The 24,566-nt window shown below is 38.9% G+C and overlaps 2 protein-coding genes and 1 non-coding gene across 4 annotated transcripts in view; 1 reads left to right on the top strand and 2 right to left on the bottom strand.

Moving 5' to 3' along the window:
- Window positions 1–1,606, bottom strand: part of Ror (tyrosine-protein kinase transmembrane receptor Ror) — a 41,533-nt gene extending 39,927 nt beyond the window's left edge. For both annotated transcript variants that reach the window (XM_089598862.1, XM_089598863.1), the window contains exon 1: window positions 1,521–1,606. The gene's annotated coding sequence lies outside the window, so the exon portion shown is untranslated. The remainder of the gene's footprint in view (window positions 1–1,520) is intronic.
- LOC149375603 (uncharacterized) lies at window positions 800–24,105 on the bottom strand. The gene is made up of 6 exons (XM_089598811.1): window positions 24,078–24,105; window positions 23,360–23,477; window positions 22,993–23,264; window positions 21,236–21,302; window positions 1,521–1,617; window positions 800–824 (listed from the first exon to the last, which is right to left on the bottom strand). Exons 2-6 carry the CDS (start codon window positions 23,379–23,381, stop codon window positions 800–802), a joined length of 483 nt encoding a protein of 160 aa, XP_089454937.1. The 5' UTR covers window positions 23,382–23,477; window positions 24,078–24,105.
- Window positions 9,922–9,993, top strand: TRNAM-CAU (transfer RNA methionine (anticodon CAU)). The gene has a single exon. It is a non-coding gene; the product is annotated as a tRNA-Met (tRNA).
- Window positions 24,106–24,566: the final 461 nt, after the last annotated feature.

Here is a 24,566-nt window from a genome sequence, read left to right as displayed (position 1 = left end):
GTGGGGACGATTTTTGAACATTTCTTGACTCTACCTGCGGGTAAAGCGCTTTTATGGGTACGACTAAATGGAGCATTCAAGGGATGAATCGGGAAAGCTCACCGGGCTGTAATTGGATTGCGTCTTGGGCTTTTCTAATGGGCTCTGCTTTTCAATTGGCTGAGGTCATCAGCTGAGGTATATGTTTTCCTTGAGCTACGTTTTTCAAAAGGTAAGGGAAGGGAAAAGAAAATACGAGCAGCCGAAACGAATGGAAAAGAAACCCGAATATAAAGTGTACCGGGGCGAATTTCATTTTACGAATCCTCGAAGCGGCAGCGACTGGGAAAGCTATTTAAGCGCCAGAGGGTGTATATATGCATAGCCGCTGCGTTTATATACACTTGGCACGAGGGTTGATCGCTTGACAAAATATTCATTAGGCACTTTAATTACTCCGTGTTTCTGAAATAGGCTTTTTTTGGCCACCGGAACGGTTTTTAAAAGCTTTCTCATTGTCTATATAATGATTCTTATTTCAAAAGAAAAAACGATACTTTAGAGTGAATCGTGAGGTTTCTATGCTAAATTTCTTGTACGTAATGAAATGAACCTTTGTGTGAAATTATACAAAGTAACTGAGGTCAACATCACGAAAAAAAGGTATTTAAAAATCGTTTATTTAATGTTATATAAATGCAAAAGGGAAATAAAAACATGGTATTTGCCAAAATAAATTGTTGTTGGGTTTCGAATATAGTTTTAATCAGTATTTTGATAATAAAATTTAAAAATAGATTTTGCTATGTGCCTTTGACCGTTACATGAATCCAGGTAAAACAGAACTGCAAGCTCATAATGTAAAACTCGATAATTATAATCAGATGTCACGTTTTCGCTCTATTTATACAGATGCCATTCCAATACTCGGAAAATTCCTTCATTTCATATGAAACATGTCGGTCGTCAGTGTCATACTTCGTTTAATTATCATAACACAGTTGCGTAAATTTTGGGATTATTCATCATTGCAAGAAGTATTGTCATCAAACTTAAGTTTTTATTTTATAATAAAATCAAAATAACAAATGTTTACTTGTAACCTATATTTGATCCTAAAATTATAATTGCTTAAAAAAAATTGCAGGTAGCTAAATATAATAATTCGTAAATTATAATTATATCAGTTACCCTCTTACAATTATGTATAATATGTCTCATATCGCACTCCTCAATAACTTCCGATTAAATAAGTCATCAAATCTTCAGACATTCAGGAGCAAATAATTTGTTTATAGTTACTCAAACTTTCGCATGTTACATTAGTGTTTTTATTTATAAAAATATTGGTATCCCTTTCATGATGAAATATATAAAAAAAAAAAAAAAAACTTCCCAACATAAAAGTTATATCCAAGGATCATTAGTTATATCAGTTATAAAGTTATATCCAGAATAAACTAGAAAATATATATGTGCTACTAAGAATTTGTAATAATCGATTGTCACAGATGCTTTTAAGAAATTTTTTGCTTACTAACCCATTCGACGTCGCCTCGAAAACATCGTTGTCGTCCTCGTCCGTATAATCTTGTACGCTTGGATCTAAATCTTCAACATCTTCTACGACACCAGGTGCTGAAATTAAATAATTCACCATTTAATTGAAACTTCCAAATACAGAAACAAGTTAAATATACTAAAAATATTTATTATGCAATAATAATAATTAAAAATATACATAAACTTGTACATTAAATATATAAATCAATAAATGTAGTTTGTAAACAAACTATTACGCTTTGACAAAAAATGTTCGGGAGAAAATTTAATATCCATATCAACGCGTATTGCGTAAAATAATGGTTTTGGCCCAATTTCCGTGAAAGAGTAAAGTAAAATTCCACTTCGGGGTAGAAAAAAAAAAAAAAAAACAATCTCGGGTCACTGCGTGTTTCCGTGCAACCACAGCCCTTAGAGCCAAATTAATCATACCCACAGAGTCCCACGCGAGCGTATCCTCTTCTCGGCTAGTGCGTATACGCGGCGTAGACTGCACACACATTTTCGTTTATGATAATCCGTCGCCGCCGGGAAGACCTTCGGGGAGCCAAGGGCTCTGATTTATGCGCGTATACGCGTCCAAATGCACGGTTACATGTATACTTTGTCCATATATACGGACTCACTCATGTGTAGCTCGTGTATGTACTGTACGTACCTGTATGGATTTTCATAAGTTTGTTCACTGTTTACTCTCGTTAAATATGAATTATGTTGGGTAATCTTGGAACCGGATGCATTGAAGTCCGAGTAAAGAGCTGAGCTTAAAAATCCACCGAGCGAAGCTCACCGTAACGAAGGATTTCGTGTGCATGAGAACTACGACACATAACGTGTTTTTTTTTTTTTTTTTTTTTTTTTTTAATAAAGTAGTTCAAAATGTAAAATGGTAAAAGTTGATTGATCAATGTATAAAGCTAGGTGATCTCGCGTGCAAGCCTGATCCCCCGATCTAAAAAATCCAATTAACGTGTTAGGCATTCAAGGAGAAACGAAGCATACTAAAAAAACTTTTGGTGATAAAAAATTTTCTTAAAATATAATAACTGGTAATATATCGTTCAAAGTTTAATGTGAAGTCACTTTGTGTGTCAAAGTGGTAAAACGATGATAAAACAAAAAAAAAAGGTTAGAGCCATCTCTGAAACGTGTTGGAACTGTTTTTCTTGAAAAAATAAATGTACCAAAATCGCGCAATGACAGTAAAGTCACGGGAAATGACAGTAAATTTTAATTTTGCCTTACATCCTTCAAACATTCAATTGATTCCTGGTACATAAAAAATTTCTAGAAAAAAAAAATCCCAATCCATTAATTTTTCACGAAACTGCAGCACAATATCTTGTTGGAAATGGGTAAAATAATACTTTCATCACACCTATATCAACTACAAGGCAAAACCGACAAGACGCGGATGACTCGTTATATATATGTTCAAATTACTTCGACGACCAAAGAGATATATATATATATACCTGCCGATCGAGGGGCAAAGTTTGCCGAAGAATTTCCCCCATCCGATTAACCGGAGAACGCAATGAAACCCGATACCCTGAGCTGTGCTTGTACATCCTCCGAGCGACGAGGAAAGTAAGAAACTTAAGCTCGAGTCAGCCGATATCATTCCGTCGGAAAAAGCTTTTCTCATCCCCCGCGCCATACACCTTCGCGCGAATCTTGTAAAAATGAAAATTTCACGTTTGCATGAAACAGCACTAAATCCATATCGAGCACACTTTTTGCCCTAGCACTTTTGTACTACAGCAAAGAGGGTCTCGCATCGATGGAAGTACCTGCACCGGAGCTCGGATAACCGCTTTAATATCGCACAGTGTTGGATAAAAGGACGACGCCCAAGTTGGAGGGCACAAACTTTTTCACCTTTGTCTAAACCGCTTCAAGCTTGATGGCCGGCTTATAGATGCGACAATGACTGCGTCTCTGTTTTTTTGTTTTTAATCTCAAAGTTTTACCAGCGATGGATATACAATGTCATTCCGTTCAATTTAACTTTTTGGTTTAAAGAAGCGATTAAAATGAAAAAAAATATTCAACGAAAATACACGTGACATAATCGGCGTCAAGGATTAACGGTCACGCAACGAATAAAAAGGCTTCAGTCTCGTGATAACCCATTTTCTTTTTTAAGGAAGGACCATCACTGAATGAAAATAAAATATAAATTGATTGTTACCCATGTCGCTGACAACCAAAAACGATCCGTAAGATATTTCCATTTTATACCTCGATTGTTGTGCAGCGTGCAACCAACCGCCGAGTTTCTCTCCCCATTTTCCAAAAAAACTTTAAACAACGTCACGATAAGCCTGTCAAATGGACGTACTCTTTTAAGTGACCTTTTGAGCATCTCGTATTTTTGTTACTTTTAATTTAAAAAAAAAAATATCGAAAACCGGTTCAATCCCCTACAAAATAAAAGGGCAAGAAGAAAAACACCAACACCTGACGAAAATTTAAATATCGCGCAGGAAAAGAGCTCCTCAAAGGCCCTCGGAGCACAAAAAGGGCGCCCGACTGCAGCCGGTTTCCCTTTTTTCGCGCCGCCACCGCCGACGCCAAAGGCGTTTAATAAAAATGGAGCGTGAAAAGCTCGGCAGCCCTCCGCCTCTTCCATACATGCACCCACGCACGACCAATATACGCTCGCGTGTATGATACGAAGCGGCGTCAGCCGATCGACCTCTGAGGAAGAATTCCAGGGAAAAGCGCAGCCTGGGAGTTCATATTGCGACGGGACGAGAGAGGAGAGCTGCTTGGGGGGAAAAAATAGGCCGTATAAATATACATAGTCGAGGGGCAAAAATACGGGGCTGCTTGTATGAAGTAACTACTTATTCTATTTTTCGCGAAACTCCCTGATAAATGGTAATTGGATCGCTGAATTCGACGCGGCGCTTTTTTCCGGAAATGGTTCCGGCTTGGCTTATTACGCCGAAATAACTCATGGGTTTATTGCATATTCCCTTCTCTTTTCCATTCAATGTCTTTTTCCCTTCGATTTCTCCGCCAACGCCCAATTCCCGTGTATTAAAAATTTTCCTTCGGTGCTCCGTGGAATTTATTATGCACAATTAAATACAACTCACAGGACCCATGTCAGAAGCCACTTGGTATTTTTTTTTTTTTTCCCTTCAAGTACACATTGCATGCACAATCAGTTGTGATCTTATTTACGAAAAAGAAGCTGGAAGTTATTGGTGGAAGAAAAAGAAAAGCTAAACAATTTTTTCGCGCGAACTAGCAAAACTGGGAGTCTGAACGTTTAAAAAGTTTGGAAACAGAAAAAAAAAAAAAAAAAAAATCAATTCACCGAAAAAAGGATTACTTGCAAGTGCTTGACGATGAAAGAAAAAATTGTTTGTTAAAAATGAATTGGTAAAAAAAGCTGACGGAAAACGGATCGACAGGTGATGGGAACCGAGGTGCCGTTCTCTCCGGGAGCAAGGTCTGTAACTTGAGATTTCCGAGCCCCGAGTCACCCTCGCGAAAGGCTATAACATTTCATAAAGCTCTCTCGCAAGCCCCCTTTCCGACACCGATGTTGTGTATACACGGTATATAATTACAACGGCGGGGTGGTAACGTCGACTCCTCCCCTCGTCTTTGGGACGTCTTATTGGGAAAACTCTTACATCTCGATTAGTTTTTAACGATGCCCGGCTCCTCTGTCTCGGAAATTTTTAAGCCTTAAAGATCCAGGATGAGCTTTTCGGTTGATCGTACCTACGATTGGAAAACTTTGCCTTGATGGTTGTAACCCTTGCATTTTTTAAAAGTAAAATCACACGTTGACAAAGTAAACGAATTTTTTAAAAACCCACACACTTGATTTTTTTCCCGATACATCGGAACGGTCGTAATAGCATCCGTTACGCCGCACTTTGCCCCTGGCGGCTCCCCCGAAACTTTGCTAGACTCCGCACGGAGGAGCCGACGCCGCATTAACGGGCAAGGTATGTTTAATGTGCCTGGAGGTAGCGACCCCTTGCGTTTTAATTTGAATTGTTTTCCCGTAATTGCCGTATACTGTTTAATAACAATTGGTCGACGGATATCGTCAAGGACTCTCGAGACTTACCTTGAGTTTTTAGGTAAAATACAAAGAGTATTTTCTACCAGCCAAGAGATTTCGAGAGGAAGTTGTTTTATAATATGTTCCACGAGGATGAAACGCGTACAGTCCCACGTTTTGCAAGTCAAATGGGAGTTGGGAAGAGCATCAGTAGACAGATGCAAAGGCGGGTAAAAGCTAAGGGTCAACCCAACAGTTGGGGAGTAGAGTGCACGAGGAAGGACATGCACGTTTATCCCTAAGAGTGAGGTGTATAATATATATATAGACAACCCGAATGCATATGGGTAATCCCGTTTTTGGCCAAAACTCTCGGCACCTGGATTTTCGAGCTTTCCTCGAGTTGGCATTGCCGTAAAGCCCCTGTATACAATGAAATCTCACGACAATATACTACGTATATAATAACACCCTTGCACCCGCACGACTTGGTCCAAAAAGAGGTCACTCAGTTTCTATTTTTTTTTTTTTTTTTCTTTATCATATAGAGCTTTCGTGTGCTGTGCAGTAATGAGTTCATCGACTAATCGGCGAACGCGTGAACGCAAAATATTATTCCTTGTCCACTTTGGCGTTTGTTTTTCCATTCCACGGATGAAAAACAGTTGTACAAACGAGCACCACCAAACACCCCCATGCACTTGACTTGTATACACAACTAATGTGTAGGTATATACTGTCTCTATTTCACCGTTGAAGTACCTGTATAGTATTTCGCGTAATATTGCTTTCACGTCAGAGAAAAAATTTCGTGTGTCCGTGGAAAGAGTGACGGGACGTGAAAATTCCCGTGCATTTGACAAGCCAAGGTGTACTGCAACGCGGGAGCAAAATGTACACATAAAATAATGTCCTCGTATTATTTGATGCCCAGCCCTATTTTACCTCGGATGCAAATTTGGTCGACACGCCCGTGGACTCTCTGAATCTCTGGATGATATTAATCCCGCATCACTGTAACATTTATACGATGAAAAAAAGAAAAAAGGAAAAAAAAACGAATGAATGAAACACCTCGAAATATCGCTTCGAGACGCTGTCGGGCGAAATCTCCTCAGCGTCCAATAACTTCCCGACGAAGTTGGCGGCCACCCAAAAGCCAGTAAACGAGCAGCCGAATCCGAGAAACAGCCGAAAACCAAAGGGGCTGTTGTTGCAGTGTTCGTATACATGCATCATCATAATTATTATTATTATTACTATTATACGCGCCTGTACGTACGATAATAACATTGGTCGCACGTGTGCAGTATAGTCGTATAATACAGTTTCGACGCTTCCCGTGTTTCCCCAAAAGGGAAGGTGTAGCACATAACATCCCAAGTGTGGGGTTGGCGTGGGAGTACGCATATTGTACATACACCCAATACACGCGGGTGTGAGGTATAGCTGTGTCGTAAAAGTGATGGGCGCACAAATATGCTTGGTATATAAATATACGCTGCAGCGTAGGGGAAGGTGGCGAATATACATGTACCCGCGTATTTTTGCGATGGACATCACGAAGGTACGTTGGATATGAAGGAGGCCCTCGTGTCCCGTATTATATGTATACGCGGACACGTGCTCCGCTCGTTTCGGTCCCTCTGTCTCCCCCCCCACGAGCGTGTGTTTGGGCAAGGTGACGCGACGGATGGAATTGCGGGGTTGTACCAACGGCAGGGTATCCGCGCTTAACCGCTGGACAAAATTATAAGCTTTGGGGTGGATGAGTTTTTTTCATTATTAAAGTACAGTAGGATTATTTGAGCCGAGAGGGACAGATTTGCTGATTTGTACAATCGTCCCATTGGTATGGAAATACATAGGTAAGGTGTACACGTCTGGTTGATTTTCAAGAGAATTTTCGAAAACACGAAGCACTTTTTACACCGATCGGATGAACCTCCTCTTTTTCAAATCGTGCGATCTCTCTGCTCGCGTCCCTCGAGTTCTTTCGGTCCATTTTCATTTGGCTATCGGCAGAATCAATGAAGAGCCACGGACAAGCGCCGTCCACTCGTTCATTGGGTATAGGTATATACACGCGAGCTAAAGCCGGCATCACCGAACGAGTCGTATTTAGGAGAAAAGCAGCTTTTTTCGAAAATGATCAAAGCGCCCGAATGGAAATCCATCAATTGGTTCGCAACAATGTGGGGGAGGTTTGTTTGGATAAAGAGAGCCGAGACGATTCGCGGTGGCTATTGTCGTTTACTTAAATACTTTGATGAGAATTCGCTCGAGGAGGTTTCCCCTTTTGTTTCTGCTTTTCAAAAGCTTTGGCCGCTTTCGGGGGCGAAATTGAGCGAAAATGGCTTGTCGGAGATTGTCGGTCTATTGTCTACAAGTTCAACGGAGTAATTACAAAAACTAACAGTGTCCCACTTTGCATGTACACGTATAGTTTTTTTTTTTTTTTTTTTTTATTGAGATCCATCCGAGCAGCAAAGGCTCGTTCGTGTATAGTATATTATGTAGGTTATTGGGTTATTTTTTCAACAACAATATTTTAAAACAAATTGATCCTTAGAGATGGAAGGAGATTAAAAAAACTAAAAAACAAAAGGGCAAAAGAAATTTTGTTTTACCCATGATTAGAATCAGAAGAATGAAAAAAACATTGGATAAAAATCGAGGCACAAAATTATCAGATACTTTTGCTTTCGACACATGATTTTTCTTTTGAACAAAGATTACAATTCAGTGAGGCATATATACAAAAACGTGTTCCCAAATCCTTTGTCATCTCAAATGACTGATAGTGGTGGCAAAACGAGGAGAGTTGGCGAAAAATCTAAAGGTATCGGGTAAAGGCAGGGAGTCAATTAAAGGCGTTTAAATTTGTAAGAACCGCATTCGTTGTAACTATAAACAAGTAAAATGGAGAAAAAGGAAGACGTCCAACAATCGGTCAGAAAGGAGCTGTAACAAATTCTTACGGCCGCGTCTTTTATCTCACAGGGGAGAAAGAGGGACTTAAAATCTTTAACAGTGACAAAGAGAGGAGGTCTTGAGAGTCCCTCTTCTTACAGCTATAAAAGTCACGAGAGCATAAAAGGAAAAAGAGCTCTCCTTGCCAAGGAGAAGGACTCTACGTCGAGTATTCGATGTGCGACGAACGAGAGAGGTAAAGTACACACGAGTGGCTCGATATTTTCCACTTTGTTGCAGAGACACTCTCAAAAAAAGTTTAAAGATTTTATTGGAATTTTAAGGCTTTTTTCTGTATTCTTTGAAAAAAAAAAAAAAAAAAAAAAAAAACAAACACCTAGTTGTAAATTTCCTGTGGTAATGACTATTTGATAATTCTTTAATGCATACTTTAACTGAGGCACGATAGTTCAAAAGTCATGTAAAATGAGAAATCCTCATAGTTACGTAAATAGTTAATTCGCGAAATATCGGAGGTTGTTTTTCGTAGGTCAAACATTATAGCTAGCATATTGCAAAGCCAAGGAAAAAAATTTTTTTTAAACTACTAACATATAGTAAAAGAGGAGTATTCAAATTTTCGTACCTTTATTTTTATTGTGTTTCGAAATTTCAAAAATTGCTCTCCTGTCCAATAAATAGTAAAATTATTATTGGCATGAATCAGACTATTGTAAACGAGAAGAACTTTTGAATGATTTCGTTAATAAATCTCTTAAATTTAATTTATAATTTTTTTCTAGTACGACTATTTATTTTCTATTATAGCTTATAATAAACATTATATAGCTTTCAATAAACATATATAGGTATTAATGAAGAAGCAATAGCCCTGCAAATTAATTTCGCAAGTTAGCCACGAGACTTGTTTTGTGTTTCCGTCGTATCTTCCGACTTTTCATTTTGACTTTTATGGACGAGCCATTTTCCGGTCGTTCAACCCCAACAATGTGCTGGACAGCTTTACGACTAATTTTGACGTCTATATGCTACGTCTACTAAACTTTAATGTGCGTTAACAGATAATAGAGCTTTGAGAGGCTTTGGATTGTTACTAAAAAAAGTTTAATATCTTGAAATTTCATAAAAAAATCGATGAATTTTATTGTTGAAAGTGAAAAATTGAGTAGTACTGAAAAAAAATATTAACTTGTGTGAAAAAAAAAAAAATAATTTTTAAGCAACCCAATTCATGCTAAATTATGAGAAATTTATGTTGTCGCTACTACTTAAAATTGAACAATTTACTTTGTAAAATCAGTTAAAAAAAATCAATTTCAAATTGTGTATCTAATCATTATGTCCAATAGTAGTGCGTCACGCTTTAGTCGCTAAGGACCTCTAGAACACGTATAACCTCTATCTGAGCCAAGAGCAGAGTGGCGCAGTGGAAGCGTGCTGGGCCCATAACCCAGAGGTCCGTGGATCGAAACCACGCTCTGCTAGAAAATTTTTTTTTTTTATTTATTAAAAATTTTCCTTGAATAACTGGGAGGGATATTAAAAAAAAAAATCTTTTTTTATTTGAAGACTTTGCTTTGAAATTATTTGATACCCATTTTGACAGTAATGATTTAAAGAGCTTCACGGTCCCTAGATGATTTTTAATTTCAGGAAGAAGAGTTAATATTTTCCATGTTTTTTCATTTTAATAAAATCTATCACGGATAAGTTGATACTTCAATCATGCTAGAATGGTTAAAAACATTATTAAAAAAGTAAGCACGGCTCTCGGTAATTCATTAAGCTGAAGAAGATTATAAAATTGGTAAACTGTCAATAAAAAAAAAAAAAAAAGTAGCAATTGTTTATTAATCATGCGTACACCCCAACAGTTTTTTATCCCTCAATTAAATTTGATTGCACCTCATTTTTTCTGCCTATTTTATATGATATTTTATGTTAAAGTCCTCTCTTAGCATTAAAATATTATTTACCGATTTACCTGGTTGTCCGTGATACTGGATGACAACAGTGATATACGTGATTTTTCATAGTTTATCAATTGCGTGTCGAACAAAAAAAAAAAAAACCTACAATCCACTCCAATTATCAACAATTTCTCCAGACGCCATATGTACATGCTCAAACCCCGATATTGCGTCCAAGTTCAATTAACAAATTCTCACCGCCGTACAGGTATGAACAACACGCGACTGCCCGCAGCAAGTGCCACAAAGGCCATTCGCAGTTTCTGGCAATCGAAAGTTCCAGAGCCCGCAGTAGCTCTTCAGCCCTTGCGCCTGTAAAGGTTCAACTGTCCCCGAAACCGCTAACGACCGCGGCGTATCGATAGACGCCTGCACACTGCTTGGGCACTTCCACTTCCTCCCTCTCTACACAATATACGGTTGAACTTTGATTCTATGGATGGTACTGCAGTTAGAAAAGGTCGAGGATGCCGGCTTGAGCCTCCCTTTGGGGAAAGACCTGTTGTTGAATTCTCTTACACGTAAGCCACGGTATACATATAATGCTCTGCTGTGGATGTACTGTAACCTTTAACGTTGTTTGCTGGTTGGCTATTTGTTTCGCTGCAAACTTTACCACCTTCACTTTATTTACCTGTGAATTTTTAGTTTTGACATGGGGGGATTAGGACGTTTTTTTTTTATTTTACATGCCCCACGTTACACCATGTCGTTGCTTCGGTGCTGCGGTACTCTGGCCGCACGTTCCTTAATATTGGAAACTTCAGTGTGTCACAAAAAAAAAATTCTTTTTACAAAGATTTAAGATTGTGTAACCAACATGTGAACACGTACTTATCTATAAATTATGGTGATTGGAAATAATGAGAGCTAAGATAAAAAGGATGGATATTGACAGACGCGCGTAACGAAGCTAGTGAAAGCACCAAAGGAACATCTGACATTTTAACGTGTACAAAAATATATGAAAAAAAAGAGATCAAGTGAAGTTTCCAACGTTAGCCACTTCAACTCAGCTCCGTTATTTTTTTGACGTCTGATTTATCGCGGGTATACTACGTTTTATTGGCTCAATGACGTTTATAATTCATAGCTCCGAGAATCAAGATTACCATTGAAATCTAATCGATAGCATCTTTTCGTTTTATTATATCAGCGACTTAAAATCATCTGGAGTTCTCGATTTATTTTTCCGTATATATTGTGCTTGTGATTATCTAAGATAGCAAAATAAAAAGTCTGTTTGATGGTATAAAAATGCCATGAGCCATTACGAATGATCTACAGCGTAAAAACTTTGTATGGAAATTTTCGAAATAATAATAATTCATGAATACCACGAAAAAATTAATTACGCTACCTTGCAAACACTATATTCTACATATTCCTAACTTTGCAAGCGCAAAAACCACAAAACGCCTTAACGATCTTTCCATATACTTGGTATAGTTCTCTCTGCACCACGGATGGGTGACTCGAAAACTTTTCCCACTCCATGTCATACATCATCCCAAGTTTAAAGACGAAAGCTTTGCCAAACGGTCAATCTTCGGGGGATGAGACTGCAGTAGACTTGACACTTCTCCTCGCACGAGAACAGACCAAATTTGCGGATTAGCGAAGTTGCCGAAAATTCGTAGTCCAGTCCCGCACTCCCGCGTGGCGACGACGAGTATTGCAGGTGACAAGCGCGCGGGGGTTGCCACCCTCGAGACACTTGGCTTTGAAAATCCACTCCAAGCGTGGATGCGACACGTCGTCGCCGGCAATTTGATCACGCTCGCCTGCCCCCACTGCTAATTGGAATTGTACCGGCAATGATATTTTTCGACCAAGTTGCAGATAGTTTTGCCCCGTAGATCAAAAAATGTAAAAGTATAGTCATATAAAAACCACAAGCAACTGTAATATATATTTCACTGTATGTATATTAACACAAATAGGTACGCATTTCAATCATCCGAAAGAGTTGTAAATTTTGGGTTGAACTTGAATATTATGGGGGTAACTTTATTTGCAGATGGTATTATTCAATGAAAAATACAAAATTCCTACAAAAGTGCAAATTGTAAGGAAAAAAAAGAAATTTCTATCAACAAAAATATTTGTTTATTTTTTTTTTGGGCGGAATAAATTGCCACCACCAGTAGTGCAGAATTGTTACGTATATTTCCCTTATTCAATAACTTGTAAAATTTATAGAGCTCTCTCAATTACCTTTCGCTCTATAGTAATTATTTGTAATTCTTCTTTCCTTTGGCTTCCGAAAAAAGCCTCACCGTAATCCAACTATACCTCTGCTAAAAACTCATTTCAATTTCCGTTTGTAAATGAACATTTGGCGGAGGTATAAGTTACGGAAGCAACATATGTGTGCATTACGTGCACGCACCATCGAGTATTTTTATTTCAGCGAGGTAGAAGCTACGGTTGAAATTTTAATTCCGTTGAATCAAGGCAAAGCCTATAGTCATGGTATCCGAATGTAAATCTAACTGATGCACGTCACTTTTTGGACGTAGCGGAAAAAAAAAAAAAAAAAAAAAAAATGGTAAAGCAAACCCCTCTCAGTGCCGAGTGTGGCAGAGGCGTAGAAAGAGCGAGAAATATTGCAACTCTCCGGGCCCCCCTTGCCACTTCTAAGTGATTCTTTATAGTGAATTAAATGTCAGGAGCGCGTAATTACTTTTCCGGTGTACGCATCTGCAGTGCATTTTCCCTCTCTAACTCTTTCTGTTTATTTCTTTTCTTTCCACTGTTTTCCCCGCTATATCTCTGGAAACGCTTGACTTTTGCTGGGATTTTTCTTTTTTCCCTCAATTTTTTTTCAGAGCTCGTTACGTACACCAAAGAAGAAGTCGGGCTCTGTCGGTCTCCGTTCTTTTCACCGTGGCATCATCCGCAGAAAGAGAGATATATATATATATAATTCATCGTATCAGTTGCTGCAGGAAAAATTATTTGCATTTCATCAAGCTGGCCTTTTGCTGAATCAACGACGACGCAGTTTGATAATTTCGCGAAGAGGCTTTGGACGGATTGCAATCTAATTTACGACGCTGAAAGATAGTAATTGGCAAGGGAGGAAGAGCCAAACGAAACGTGACAAAGTTAACTTTAACAATGGAAATGGTACGAATTGCAAGGGCTGCCTAACTCGAAAGATTTCGAAGGTCGTGGGTTTCATTGCCATTTTTTTGGGCACAAAGTGGACATTACAGGAATTGTAGCCTTTATCCATTCAATTTACTTCACGAAACGTACACCATTAATCCTAATATGGGCAGATCGGTCTTCATTGTCTCATAATAATGACGATATTCATATCATTGTTTTTAAATATAATTAAGCGTTGATGTATGTCGATACATTTTCAACTTGTGTCTTTGTTTGTTGAAACATTGTTATTACTTTTGAGCCACACAAATTATGTAGGTATCGACAATTCACATTTCATACCTCATATATACTGACGTGATGTGATGTTCAACTTCAAGTGCAAGAAAATTGAAACACTCAATCTATGTGTCCCTAATAATTTTTATCGATCTTTTGGAGCCCTTAAACGCCCAGCAAAGTGCACTCGGCAGCTGCATCAGAGCTCCAAACGTCAAAGGACATTTAATACGTTGGAATTATTAAATTTGCTGCACTATTTGTCACGGCATCTTTATAGCTTTATATCTATCTATAGGTACACATGTTACAGAGAGCGGGACAAGCGACGCAGCCATCAGGGGGAGAGCAAGAGCGAGCAAAGTGCATTATATAGCTTCATATTCGAGCGACGACCAGATGTTTTGGCGAGAGTCAAAACATTGGGGGGGAAATCTCGGACAGTTGGTCGCAAGTACATTTAGTTGGGGACGAAAGTTAATTGACGGCAAAATACTGGCTATTAAATCACGTTGTACTTATTTTTTGTTAACACACGTGTAAAAACATTGCAAACTTATTTCTATACGCCGCAATGAACTGTTAGACAATAAAATTATTGTTATTAATTTTTATGGGTACCACTTGCAATTTAAGATAGTACCGAGGTTTACCTGTATGAATTTTATCCTGAGATCTCAATCGTACACTATACCAACAACAGCTCAGAGGTACACTATATATATTATATTATATACTTGCCAGGAAGATTCGACATTATTATTTGTTTATTCTTTCGCCCCTACAAAACTGACGCGCATCGTAATTTTTCCCTCGATTGTCACAGACCCGAGATGCCTTTTTTCACAGTCTGGAGAGCGAGACGGACAACACGCGAGAAAAGAGCGCCGGAGCGTGCTGCATCCGAAAACAGCAAGAAAGCCGTGGCGAGGAAGGAGAATGGCAAAGAGAAAACAGAGAAAATCCAGCGCGGGGACGCGTTTCCTTCGTAGCTATATATACATAATATATGTACGGGTGGGTGTCTCTGTCGTAGTATTTGCAAATGAGAATAACACGGATATACATACAGGTGGATGGCCTTTCTATTTTCACGAGTCGCAAATCACTTAGAAGCGGGTGGAAGGACGTGCCGGAAAACACGCGTGCCACCGACAGCCCAGTGTTTTTGGGCGGGCGACGAGAGGGTTCACACGCGTGGGAAGGGCAAAGAGAGGAACACTGCACGTCTCTCTCTTGCGGAGGAAGAAAAGTGTACAAAGTCCGCGGGACGATCGAACAGAAGCGTAGTTTTGTAGTTATTTGGGCACATGTATTAATTTATTTGCTCTCGTTCGGTGTGAATAAGGTTGAAAAAAGGGGGAGTGGATTCCTGTAAAATTAGAGAGAGAGAGAGAAATATTTGACGAATGGGAATGGGAAAAATTCTCACCAAAGTGTTCCCATCGAAAAAGCATATACGTATCCACCGAGTCCTGGAAACGATATCCCCCCCCCGAGCTATAACTCAATTCGCGGCAGTAATCTCCCGCTCGCTCGAAAAACGCGTGCGCGTATGAAAGATGCAAGCTGCGCCGTGTTCGATCCATAATATCAATAAGATCTCTCTCTCTCTTCTTCGGGTGCGTTACGTGACGCCTTGGGGAGGGAAAAAACGTCGGAGACAGGGCAACGCGTCAAGTCCCTTGGCTGGGAAATCGGCAAGCCGGGCACGCGCTGTCGATCGCTTTTTTCCTCTGCCAGTATATGTACACACGCGCCCTCCCTCGTGGAACGTGCCGGTCCGATGGCTTTGGGCTATTCCTCGAGGATGCGGTGTAGTGGCCTGTCCCTGGTCGTGTATGGATGGGACGACGATTTTTCTTCGAACGACCACCGCGAAGCTTAAAAATAACAAGTGTTGGCTACAAATACTATCGTTATTGTCGCGAAGATGCTGGATCAAGGTCTTTCTAACGTCGAATTTCACAATTTCAGATGGATATTGCACTACTTTTCAAACAATTCATTCAAGAAAATTCAATTGCCAATGTTACGGTCAATCAAGCTTTTTGAAATCAACTTTGATAGTATCTTTTTTTCACTAATAACTCAATTTGTTTTGACAAATGAACCATCAATGTCACCCGGTAGTTTGTCACTATAGTTAGGATCAAGAAAGTGATATTGTCATGAATTTATGATTCCGTATTCGCCTTAGTGAACTGAGTAGATATATTTTTTGAATATAAATATATAATTTCACGTAAAAACGAAATCGCTTCAAATGTGGAGATCATGATGTGAAAACTGATAATAATTAAGTAAATGATGAAAGTAAAGAATTCTCTATCCATTCAAATATCTTGTGTTTACCATATGCACTCTTTGAAGCCATTAAGAAAAAAAAAAGATAAGTTTCTCAGACGGTAATGGGGAACCAAGTAAAGTGTTATATGTTATCAAGCAAAGTGCTGCTGGTTAACCCCCGAAACGCAAGGGTATCAATCACAGCGTCCGCGTGCAAAACGCCTGACAGGTTGACCCCATTCGAAACGAGGCATGATCCTAACACGAGAATTTGCCTAATGCGAAAGTGCGGTCGGAAATAAGTTTACTTGTAATTGAATGGTTTTCCTCTCCCCCCCATACTTCCCCACCCCCATACACACACGATAACGCGACGCAACGCACTCGAGAGTTTCTCAACCGCGAAAATACAGCGCAGCACGTATATACACGTACACATATATACGTTCACTGGAGCCCCGAAAAACCCGATGGGTGGCAATACATAGGTATACACCCCAAGCGGTGAATGACGGGAATTGAATTTGAAATTCAGCAAGTGCGTGTGTGTCGGTTCGCTCGCTCGCTTTGAAAGGGTTGCTCGCAGACGGTCGGGCACATCCCCTATACGCGGTACACGCCACGTATACAACCATACCTCCTCCCTCCCCCGATTTTGGGCGCTCTTCCGTCTCGAAGAGTCCAATCCCTCGTTGTAGCTAAAGTGAATTCGATATTCAAATTAATTTTGGGTCTTTTTCCACGGCAAATGCGATTCAATTAAACGGTATACTGCCTTCAATTAATCCAACGTTCGTGTTCGAGTTGTAAGTATCGATATTCAATTGATTGAAATTGGAATGTTTAATGCTTTTCAATTGATTTTTCGCGAGGAAGATTGGGTTTTTTCAAAGAAGTCACCGTAAAATTAACTTTTTCTAAAGATTTGGAGAAAAAAAAAAAAAAAAAGAAAAATAGAAATTCGTGGAGTATAGCGTCTTACTTTTTTCGTGCAAGTTACTATACATATTCGAGTACTGGCATATGAAGTGTTGTCTACGTATGGTGTACTTGTTCATAGATTTATGATAAAAGAGCCACTGGACAACGAGTCTCCACCAAAGCTGGAAGAAAAACCTCATGCCCAATGTCCTGGCTAGCTCGACCTGTGCTCATGCAAAACATTCGCTCCCCCAACGCTGTCAAAGACTCGGTGTTCTTCCCCCGCACGCTCACCCACACATAATCTCCACAGATCCGTACACAGCGCAGAGGCTGCGTCCTTTATGATCCCCCCCCCCTGAGCTCCTCTATATACTCTCTTTGCGCTCTCCGCGCGTCAAAGGGCTCCAGAGAGAGAGAGGCGCGTTTCCGGCACTTGGCATCCGTGCAGCGCTGGGTTACGCGCTCAAAGTCAGATGTCGGATCATCGCTGGGAACAAAAAAAAAGTGGGAGAGACCAAAGGGGGTCGCAAAAGCGCTACGGGGGTATTATATACGCGCCTCCTGTACACCCATAATGAACTGTTATCGATGGGGTTTACGCGCGTGTAAGCCGCAGATTACGAAATGACGATCGCACAATGAGTGCGAAATGGGTGTGCGTGTAGAACGCAGGGGGCCAAAAAGCCGAGGGAACACAGCCCTTTTTTTCCAAGGTCCCTTGTCTGTACGCTCATTTGGCTGAAGACTCGGGGCGTGCAAAATGATTTTTGATACGCAGTTTGGTCGGTGGGTTCGAGAAGAAGATGATTCATTTTTCTTTTGACTCGGGGTCACCGTAGCACGAGCTTGTTTGGTGGTTGAGAAAAGCTTACCATTTATTTGTAATCCTTATTTGTTGGCTGTTGGTATATAGATAAAAGGACACCACAAATTATAATATATAAATATACCCTCGATATTCTTTCTTGTATACTCCGACACGGAGGCATTGTCGCTCGTACCTGTGACCTCAAAAACTCCCGCACCCCATGCAGATTGAGCACGATAAAGCTCGAGCGAATGCTTAATTTCGCCAAAGACTTGCAGGGCCCGTTAGTCACGTTGGCGTGCGCGTCGTCCTTCCGAAGCCCTTCCCCTTTTCCCTATCTCGACGTTTATGTATAAGGAAGAATTATTGGAATCGACGCCACACTTGGAGCGCACGGCTGCGGCTTCGTGTGAATTTACAGCCGTCACGTGACTGCAACACACCGATCGCGAGAAAATAAGACGTGCGCGTGTAAGGGAGGCATAAGAGGTTGCGAGGGGCTATTGGAAGTCGTTTTCTTCCTCTTCTTCTCGAGAAACCTATATGGGAAACGATTTGGGATTTATCATGGTAATATTTTTCGGTGGCTGGCTTCCATTTGAATTTTCCTCTACGCTCAAAATGGCTCATCCCTTCAACAAATATATTAAATCTTCTCGAGAATGATATTTTTAGTGACTGTTTGTTATGTCAAGACATACACCATAACGTGACATTCAGTGTTTTAATATTGGTTGGCAAGTAACAGTGCATTATGTGACAGAATCTTATATATATACCCTCAAGTAATTGACGCTTTTACATTTTGTAACGATATCATAGTTTTTTTATGCTCATTGAGCTGAATTGAAAGAAAAAATTAATGTCGAAGTTATGACGATAGTTTCAGAGATTTCTCGGAAAGGCGCACAACGAAAGTCCTTTTTTGCCATTGATATAACACATTCTTGTCGTTAGAGCCCTTTAAACATTGAGTCTAGATGGAATGTGGGAATATTAGGTTTTTTTTTATTCATTTGTGGAACTTTTTACACTGCAGCTGGGCTAGGTATGGTTATTCTTGATTGGTATTATTAAGGCCAATGATTTTTTGTGAAAATTGAAATAATTGGCCCTCCTCGTCTCTCAAAAACTTATTTTTAAATTTCCTACTCGAATCACAGCGATGCGTCTATCCTAGAAGTAATAGACTCAATATTTTGTTCAAATCAGCTTTGACAGCTTGTTATAAGCTTATCAAATACGTGACGATAATAGTTACGTCTACAAAAAACGTAATGGCATCCATTCCAAGGAAAACATTACGAACGGAAACTCGAGTTTTATGCTAAGCAGATCTTGTTGTGCCCATCACGAAAATAGCTGAGCCAAAAAAAGGGATATTAGTACATGTATATGGCCTCCCTATACATATAGCCACACAAAAGTAGTTACACCCACTCCCGCTAAATGGAGGGTGGATGGATGGATGGGGCTAAGACGACGAGGCGGCAAGGAGTGGACGGGAAACGCGAGATAAGAAGCTTAACCAAATGAGGAAGCGAAATAAAGCAAGACCAGGCGAGTCGGGATGTTGGAGGTGCGAAGGAGAATGGAACGAAGAAAGAGGGAGGCATGGGGGGGTTGGGGTGGAAGTCAGAGGTCGAGTGGGTCGGGTGAAGGGGGATAGAGTTAGGATCCTAGTATGCGTGTGTTTTGTTAGTCGCAGTGGTAGATTAGAATGTCCGTTTGCAGGTAGACGGTACACTTTGTCATGTCATACTTGCATGGATGTTAATGAGTTAATGGTTAAAGAAAGGTTGGCTGTCAAGGATATGACATTAGGAATATGAATATTTACATTGTCTTGTGTCCACCACCACTACCCTTTTCGAGCTCTTTCTGGTATAATAAGCTAATCTGTAGGACACCGGACAGTTACAAACGAATATTTAATCGTTTCAAGTGTCCAAAGTTCCACAAGTTAAAAAGAATTTTTTTTTATTTTCATGATCATGGAACATCGTTCTTTTTGCGATATCTGTATTATTTTAATTTTTTGATTAGTTTTAATCAAAAAATACATTTAACTTATTCAAAATCTATTTAACTGTAAACAGAAAAATTCTCTAATAAAAGTCCTAACAGTTGCCAGAAATACTACCAATGGACAAGAAAATAAAAACTTTCAGGTCTTCTCAAAAAAAAGGTTCACCGATGACTCGTATAAAAAAAACCTTTGCGTTGTTTATATCGATATTGTAGTGAACAGCATCATATGAAGCTGTTAAAAAACAACTTACAAGACTCCCATATTACTCACACGAATTTCAAAGTGCTTAAAATTTTATGACAATTAGAAAAACTAAGGCTAAATTTTTTTCAAAGTTGCTTTCAAAAATTTGTGATCGTACAAGTTATGTTAAACTTGACAATTTATTACAAGATGTGCGTTACATTCTTTACTTTTACCAAAGACATATTTTTGAATCACTTCATAGGATTTTTACAAAAAAGCTATCTTGAGCTATTTATAATTTTATGAATGTGAAAGGCCCATCAGGAATTAACTCATTTTGTTTTCAGATGACGATAAATTTGCTTATTCCACACTATATTACTCAGTATTTTGTTGTTGTAATAAAAAGATCCCCCTTTTATCAGTGTTTATATTCTGAAACATTTCATTCATCCATTTAATTAGAAAAAATGTTGTAACGGGTCACGAATGTAAAAAAAAAAAAAAAAAAAAAAAAAAAAAAAACCAATGCACAAACGTACAAACTTTCTCCTGTTATATTCCTGCATATCACAATGTTCACCTTCCCCTTTGACGCTACCCTTGAGCTAACCAGACTGATTATCTCTCTAGCTCTTTAGAGCCCCGCATTACAGCCGCGTATACCTGCTTTTTTACCCCTCCCATGTACCCCATACGATGAAAACACAACCTGCACACACGTGCGTATACAAATACATGTACGTATCTGGTTATGCAATACCCGAGTATACATACCTATATATGCAGCCTATATCTTCTCCAGTTACGAGCATCCCTTTTACAACACTTTATTTACCACGCGTCTAGCGCGCGAATATCTCTTTTCACGCGATATCGCGGGAGCGCGCGCTCTCTCTTGCCTCGTGCATATATTATATACATTGTACTTATTCACGGTATTATTAATCATGTCCCCCTGCTTGCACGCATGCCTGTACATCTTTGTACATTCATACACGAGAATGAGACGTTGTAGCCTCTTACAAATAAGCTTCCAGGGTAATTTGTATTGTTTGCCCTTCCCCTCCTCTTCTCTTTCCCGGCTGATTCATGTCCTCGGCGTGACGATGGCTTCGTACAACTGTTGCTGCTGCTGATGTAGAAGTCCTTGTTGTTACTCACATCGGCATCGGTGAGCCTTACGAGCTAAAAAATGGAAAGTTTTACGACAAAGTTGTGAAAATTGTTTGCATTGAAGTGTAAGGGGTTTTTAAGCTTTTTTCACTTATTATTCTTGTGCTTGAAGATTTCGCACCCACAAAATGCATACATTATTTTAGACTACAAATAATAAATAGAATTCAAACATCTCCCCATGTATGGACATTTACTATAACTAAAACACCTAAAGTTATACCCAGTCGTTTGTAGTACCAATATTAAAACTAAATTGCAAAATAATATGTAGATGTGAGCAATAGGTTGAATTTCAAAGGATCACTTTAATGAAAGCGCAAATAGTATACTCGTCCCGCAAGTCGCGCGCGGGTATTACTTTTTCCAGCAGAAGAGGGGAAAGGGATGCAGCATTAAAAAATGAAATTCCACTGAGCTTCGAATAACCCGGTTCATCACGAACGAGCCGAAACTCTCGCGCGATACGCGAATACATCGATACCCTCTCAATTTCAACTTCAAACGTTTTCCTCGACCTACCCTTGGTCAGAGAGCACATATATATATATACGACAGCTAGTTTTTGATACGCCCGAATAACAGGGAAAAAAAAGCGCGACGAGTTGAGCAGAGGGTAGGAAGAGAGCGTATTCGACGTTATTAAAAAAGTGGGCTCACGCGCGCGCGCGAATGAGTAACAAATCGAGCAGAAACGCGGGAGATTCTTCTGATTGAATTGCGATGGGATGAAAAAAAAAAAAAAAAACTGGTTTCAAAGTGCCAAATCGAAGAGCTATTACGCAACTTTGTTGAAGCTTCGATTTTTAATTAATTAAAATTCCTTTTTCTTTTTTTCAAATACTAGAACGTGACAGATTCACCATTCCGTTGCTTTAGTAATAGATATTCAACATATCTTAGATTCTGATCTGTTATTTACACGTGACCACTACCATTGCCTCCATCTATTTAACATGTTCGTGTGTCTGTAGATTTTTCGTAAATGAAAAAGAAAAATACATGACGTCAAAAAAACTGGATACAACGATGGTTAGTTAACTTTTATATTTGTCAATTAAAAATATGTAAATAAAGTGAATGAATATCTTTTGACCAATGATCAAGGCGTGAGAAAAGTTTAAAACTGTTTTTCAAAATGTTTAATCTTGACTGCTCGCAAATTTTTTTCAAAACAAATTTTTTCTGACAAATAAACATGTTTCAGAAGTATAAAAAATACAATAGAAATGTTTCGCTCTTTGTAGCCAATATGCCTGTGTTGGCTACAAAAGTGCTTTAGCTTGAAAGAAAAAAAAAAATTTTTATCTGATCAAACATACACTTATCGGTTATTACAACTCGATTAAGAAACAATAAAAATACTTAAGCGTTATTTTTTATTTTTTACAAATTATAATGAAAGGTTGTGGTAAGAGATGAATAAATTACCTTTTGTGGTGGTAATAATATTTAATTTGGGACGCTGTTACCTATCTCATGGATTTCTTCGAGTCAAACTCTTTCGTTCGTCCCCTATACAAAAGTATAATGACGTCAGATAGCTTAATAAATTCGACTAGTTGTCATTTCCGTTCAATTACAATACTTGCTGTACTGGATTCAGCATGACGTTACTTGAGTATTATTTTCTTTTTGCCGGTGAAAGAAAAAAAGAACCTTTTTATTTATTTGTATGTGTATGTTTTTTACATGGATGTACACTAAGTTTAGAGTTGCCAACAGACACGACCTGGCAAATGCCGGAACTCTGTGGATGTCGTTGCCACGAAGTACCGAGGTTCATGGACTTGGTTGTTGAGGTGCTCTTAGCTCGATTGTCCATCTGATTGGTCGATTTAATAGCACTTTCTCTTGAGTTTCCTCCAACTGTTTGAGTTGACGCATTTGTTAAAACTTTCCGAATCTCCAGAACCTTAATTGTTTTCACAGTTCCGACCGTGGCATGAGAGGCGGTTGCGTTTTTACTTATCCCTAGAAGAACAATGCTGTGGTCAGTTTTTTTTGTACACGATCAAATGAAAACAAATGCTTTTTCAGAAAAAATTCATAAAGTATGTCTCACTTACCCTTTTGCTTGGTAGATGACATGTTGAAAACCAAATACAACACTCTGATGGTATATCCAAGACAGGCTTATCTCCACGCTTTCACTTGAGGGACTCGAAGGGAAATTATAGCTTCTTACTGATGGTAAGAACAAATTAGTTGTGTTTTCTTATAATATCGCACTTTCTAATATTTTTTTTTTTTTTTCTTTCAAAGCTTTTGTTTTTATCAGTCATTTTATTACTTGAGAAAATGAATATGATGAAGCTTATAATTTTGGAATATAAAGCAGTTGATTTTTCACCAATTATATCCGCATTAAAAACAAAAAAAAAAAAGGTTTTTGTACTCTATTATTTGTTAGTCATAACGTGCTCTCAACTTTACGATTAATTTTTGAAAATGAATTATACATTTGTATACGACTCAAACTTTCTTGATACTTTGGTTATATTTTATTTGATGGATGCATAGCACATGCTGCTACGAAAACGAGGTGAGATAGGTCTCAGTTGACACCCATTTGAAGCCTCGTTAATATACTTATGATGGTCCTACTGTGTCAGCAAGAGAAATAGCAAGAAAGAGAGAGATATGTATATACATGAATATAATTGTTTATAAAAAAGCAATACAAGAGACAGAAAAATGAGTAACTAAGTGGAACATCTTTTAAATGCAAAAACTTATTAATTTAGAAAATACGTATTAATATATTACCAAAAATGTAATGCTTACGTTCCGTGTCGTAGTTCAATGTAATACGAGCAATACTTTATACTCGTGCCTCCAAATGTATCGTTAGTCGCAACGTCTGTCTGAACTATGTATGAAGGAGTGGAAGAGCGTTGGGCCACATTCTTGTAATAATATACCCTATATAGATCAGGTGCTTGCTTAATGCAAGTGTATTTTGACGCCATCTGTATTAGCCACGTAAGTATATTTCGTGACTACATATTGTACTGTTGATGTCATACATTTGCGACAAGAGAGAGAGAGAGAGAGAGAGTGGCGTGTTTCGGGGGCACAATTTTTACCCAGTGCGTGGCTTGACAGGATCCCGAGCCATTCGCGCCTTTAGCTTAGCACATGCACACGTGCACACAAACAGCAATGTTTTATCCTTTTTTTCCATCAGAGCCCATATCACTCGTACACCCCCAGAACGAAGAAAATGTTGAAGAGAATTTTTTTTCTTCTATTTCTCGCTCCCCTCTCCCACTC

This window comes from Copidosoma floridanum, unplaced genomic scaffold (assembly GCF_036245765.1).
Source record: "Copidosoma floridanum isolate Cflo_tuat_1 unplaced genomic scaffold, Cflo_Japanese_pri ptg000006l, whole genome shotgun sequence".
In the NCBI taxonomy this organism is placed as follows: domain Eukaryota; kingdom Metazoa; phylum Arthropoda; class Insecta; order Hymenoptera; family Encyrtidae; genus Copidosoma; species Copidosoma floridanum.
Note: the sequence above shows the minus strand (reverse complement) of the source record. Positions and strands in the feature narration are given on the sequence as shown.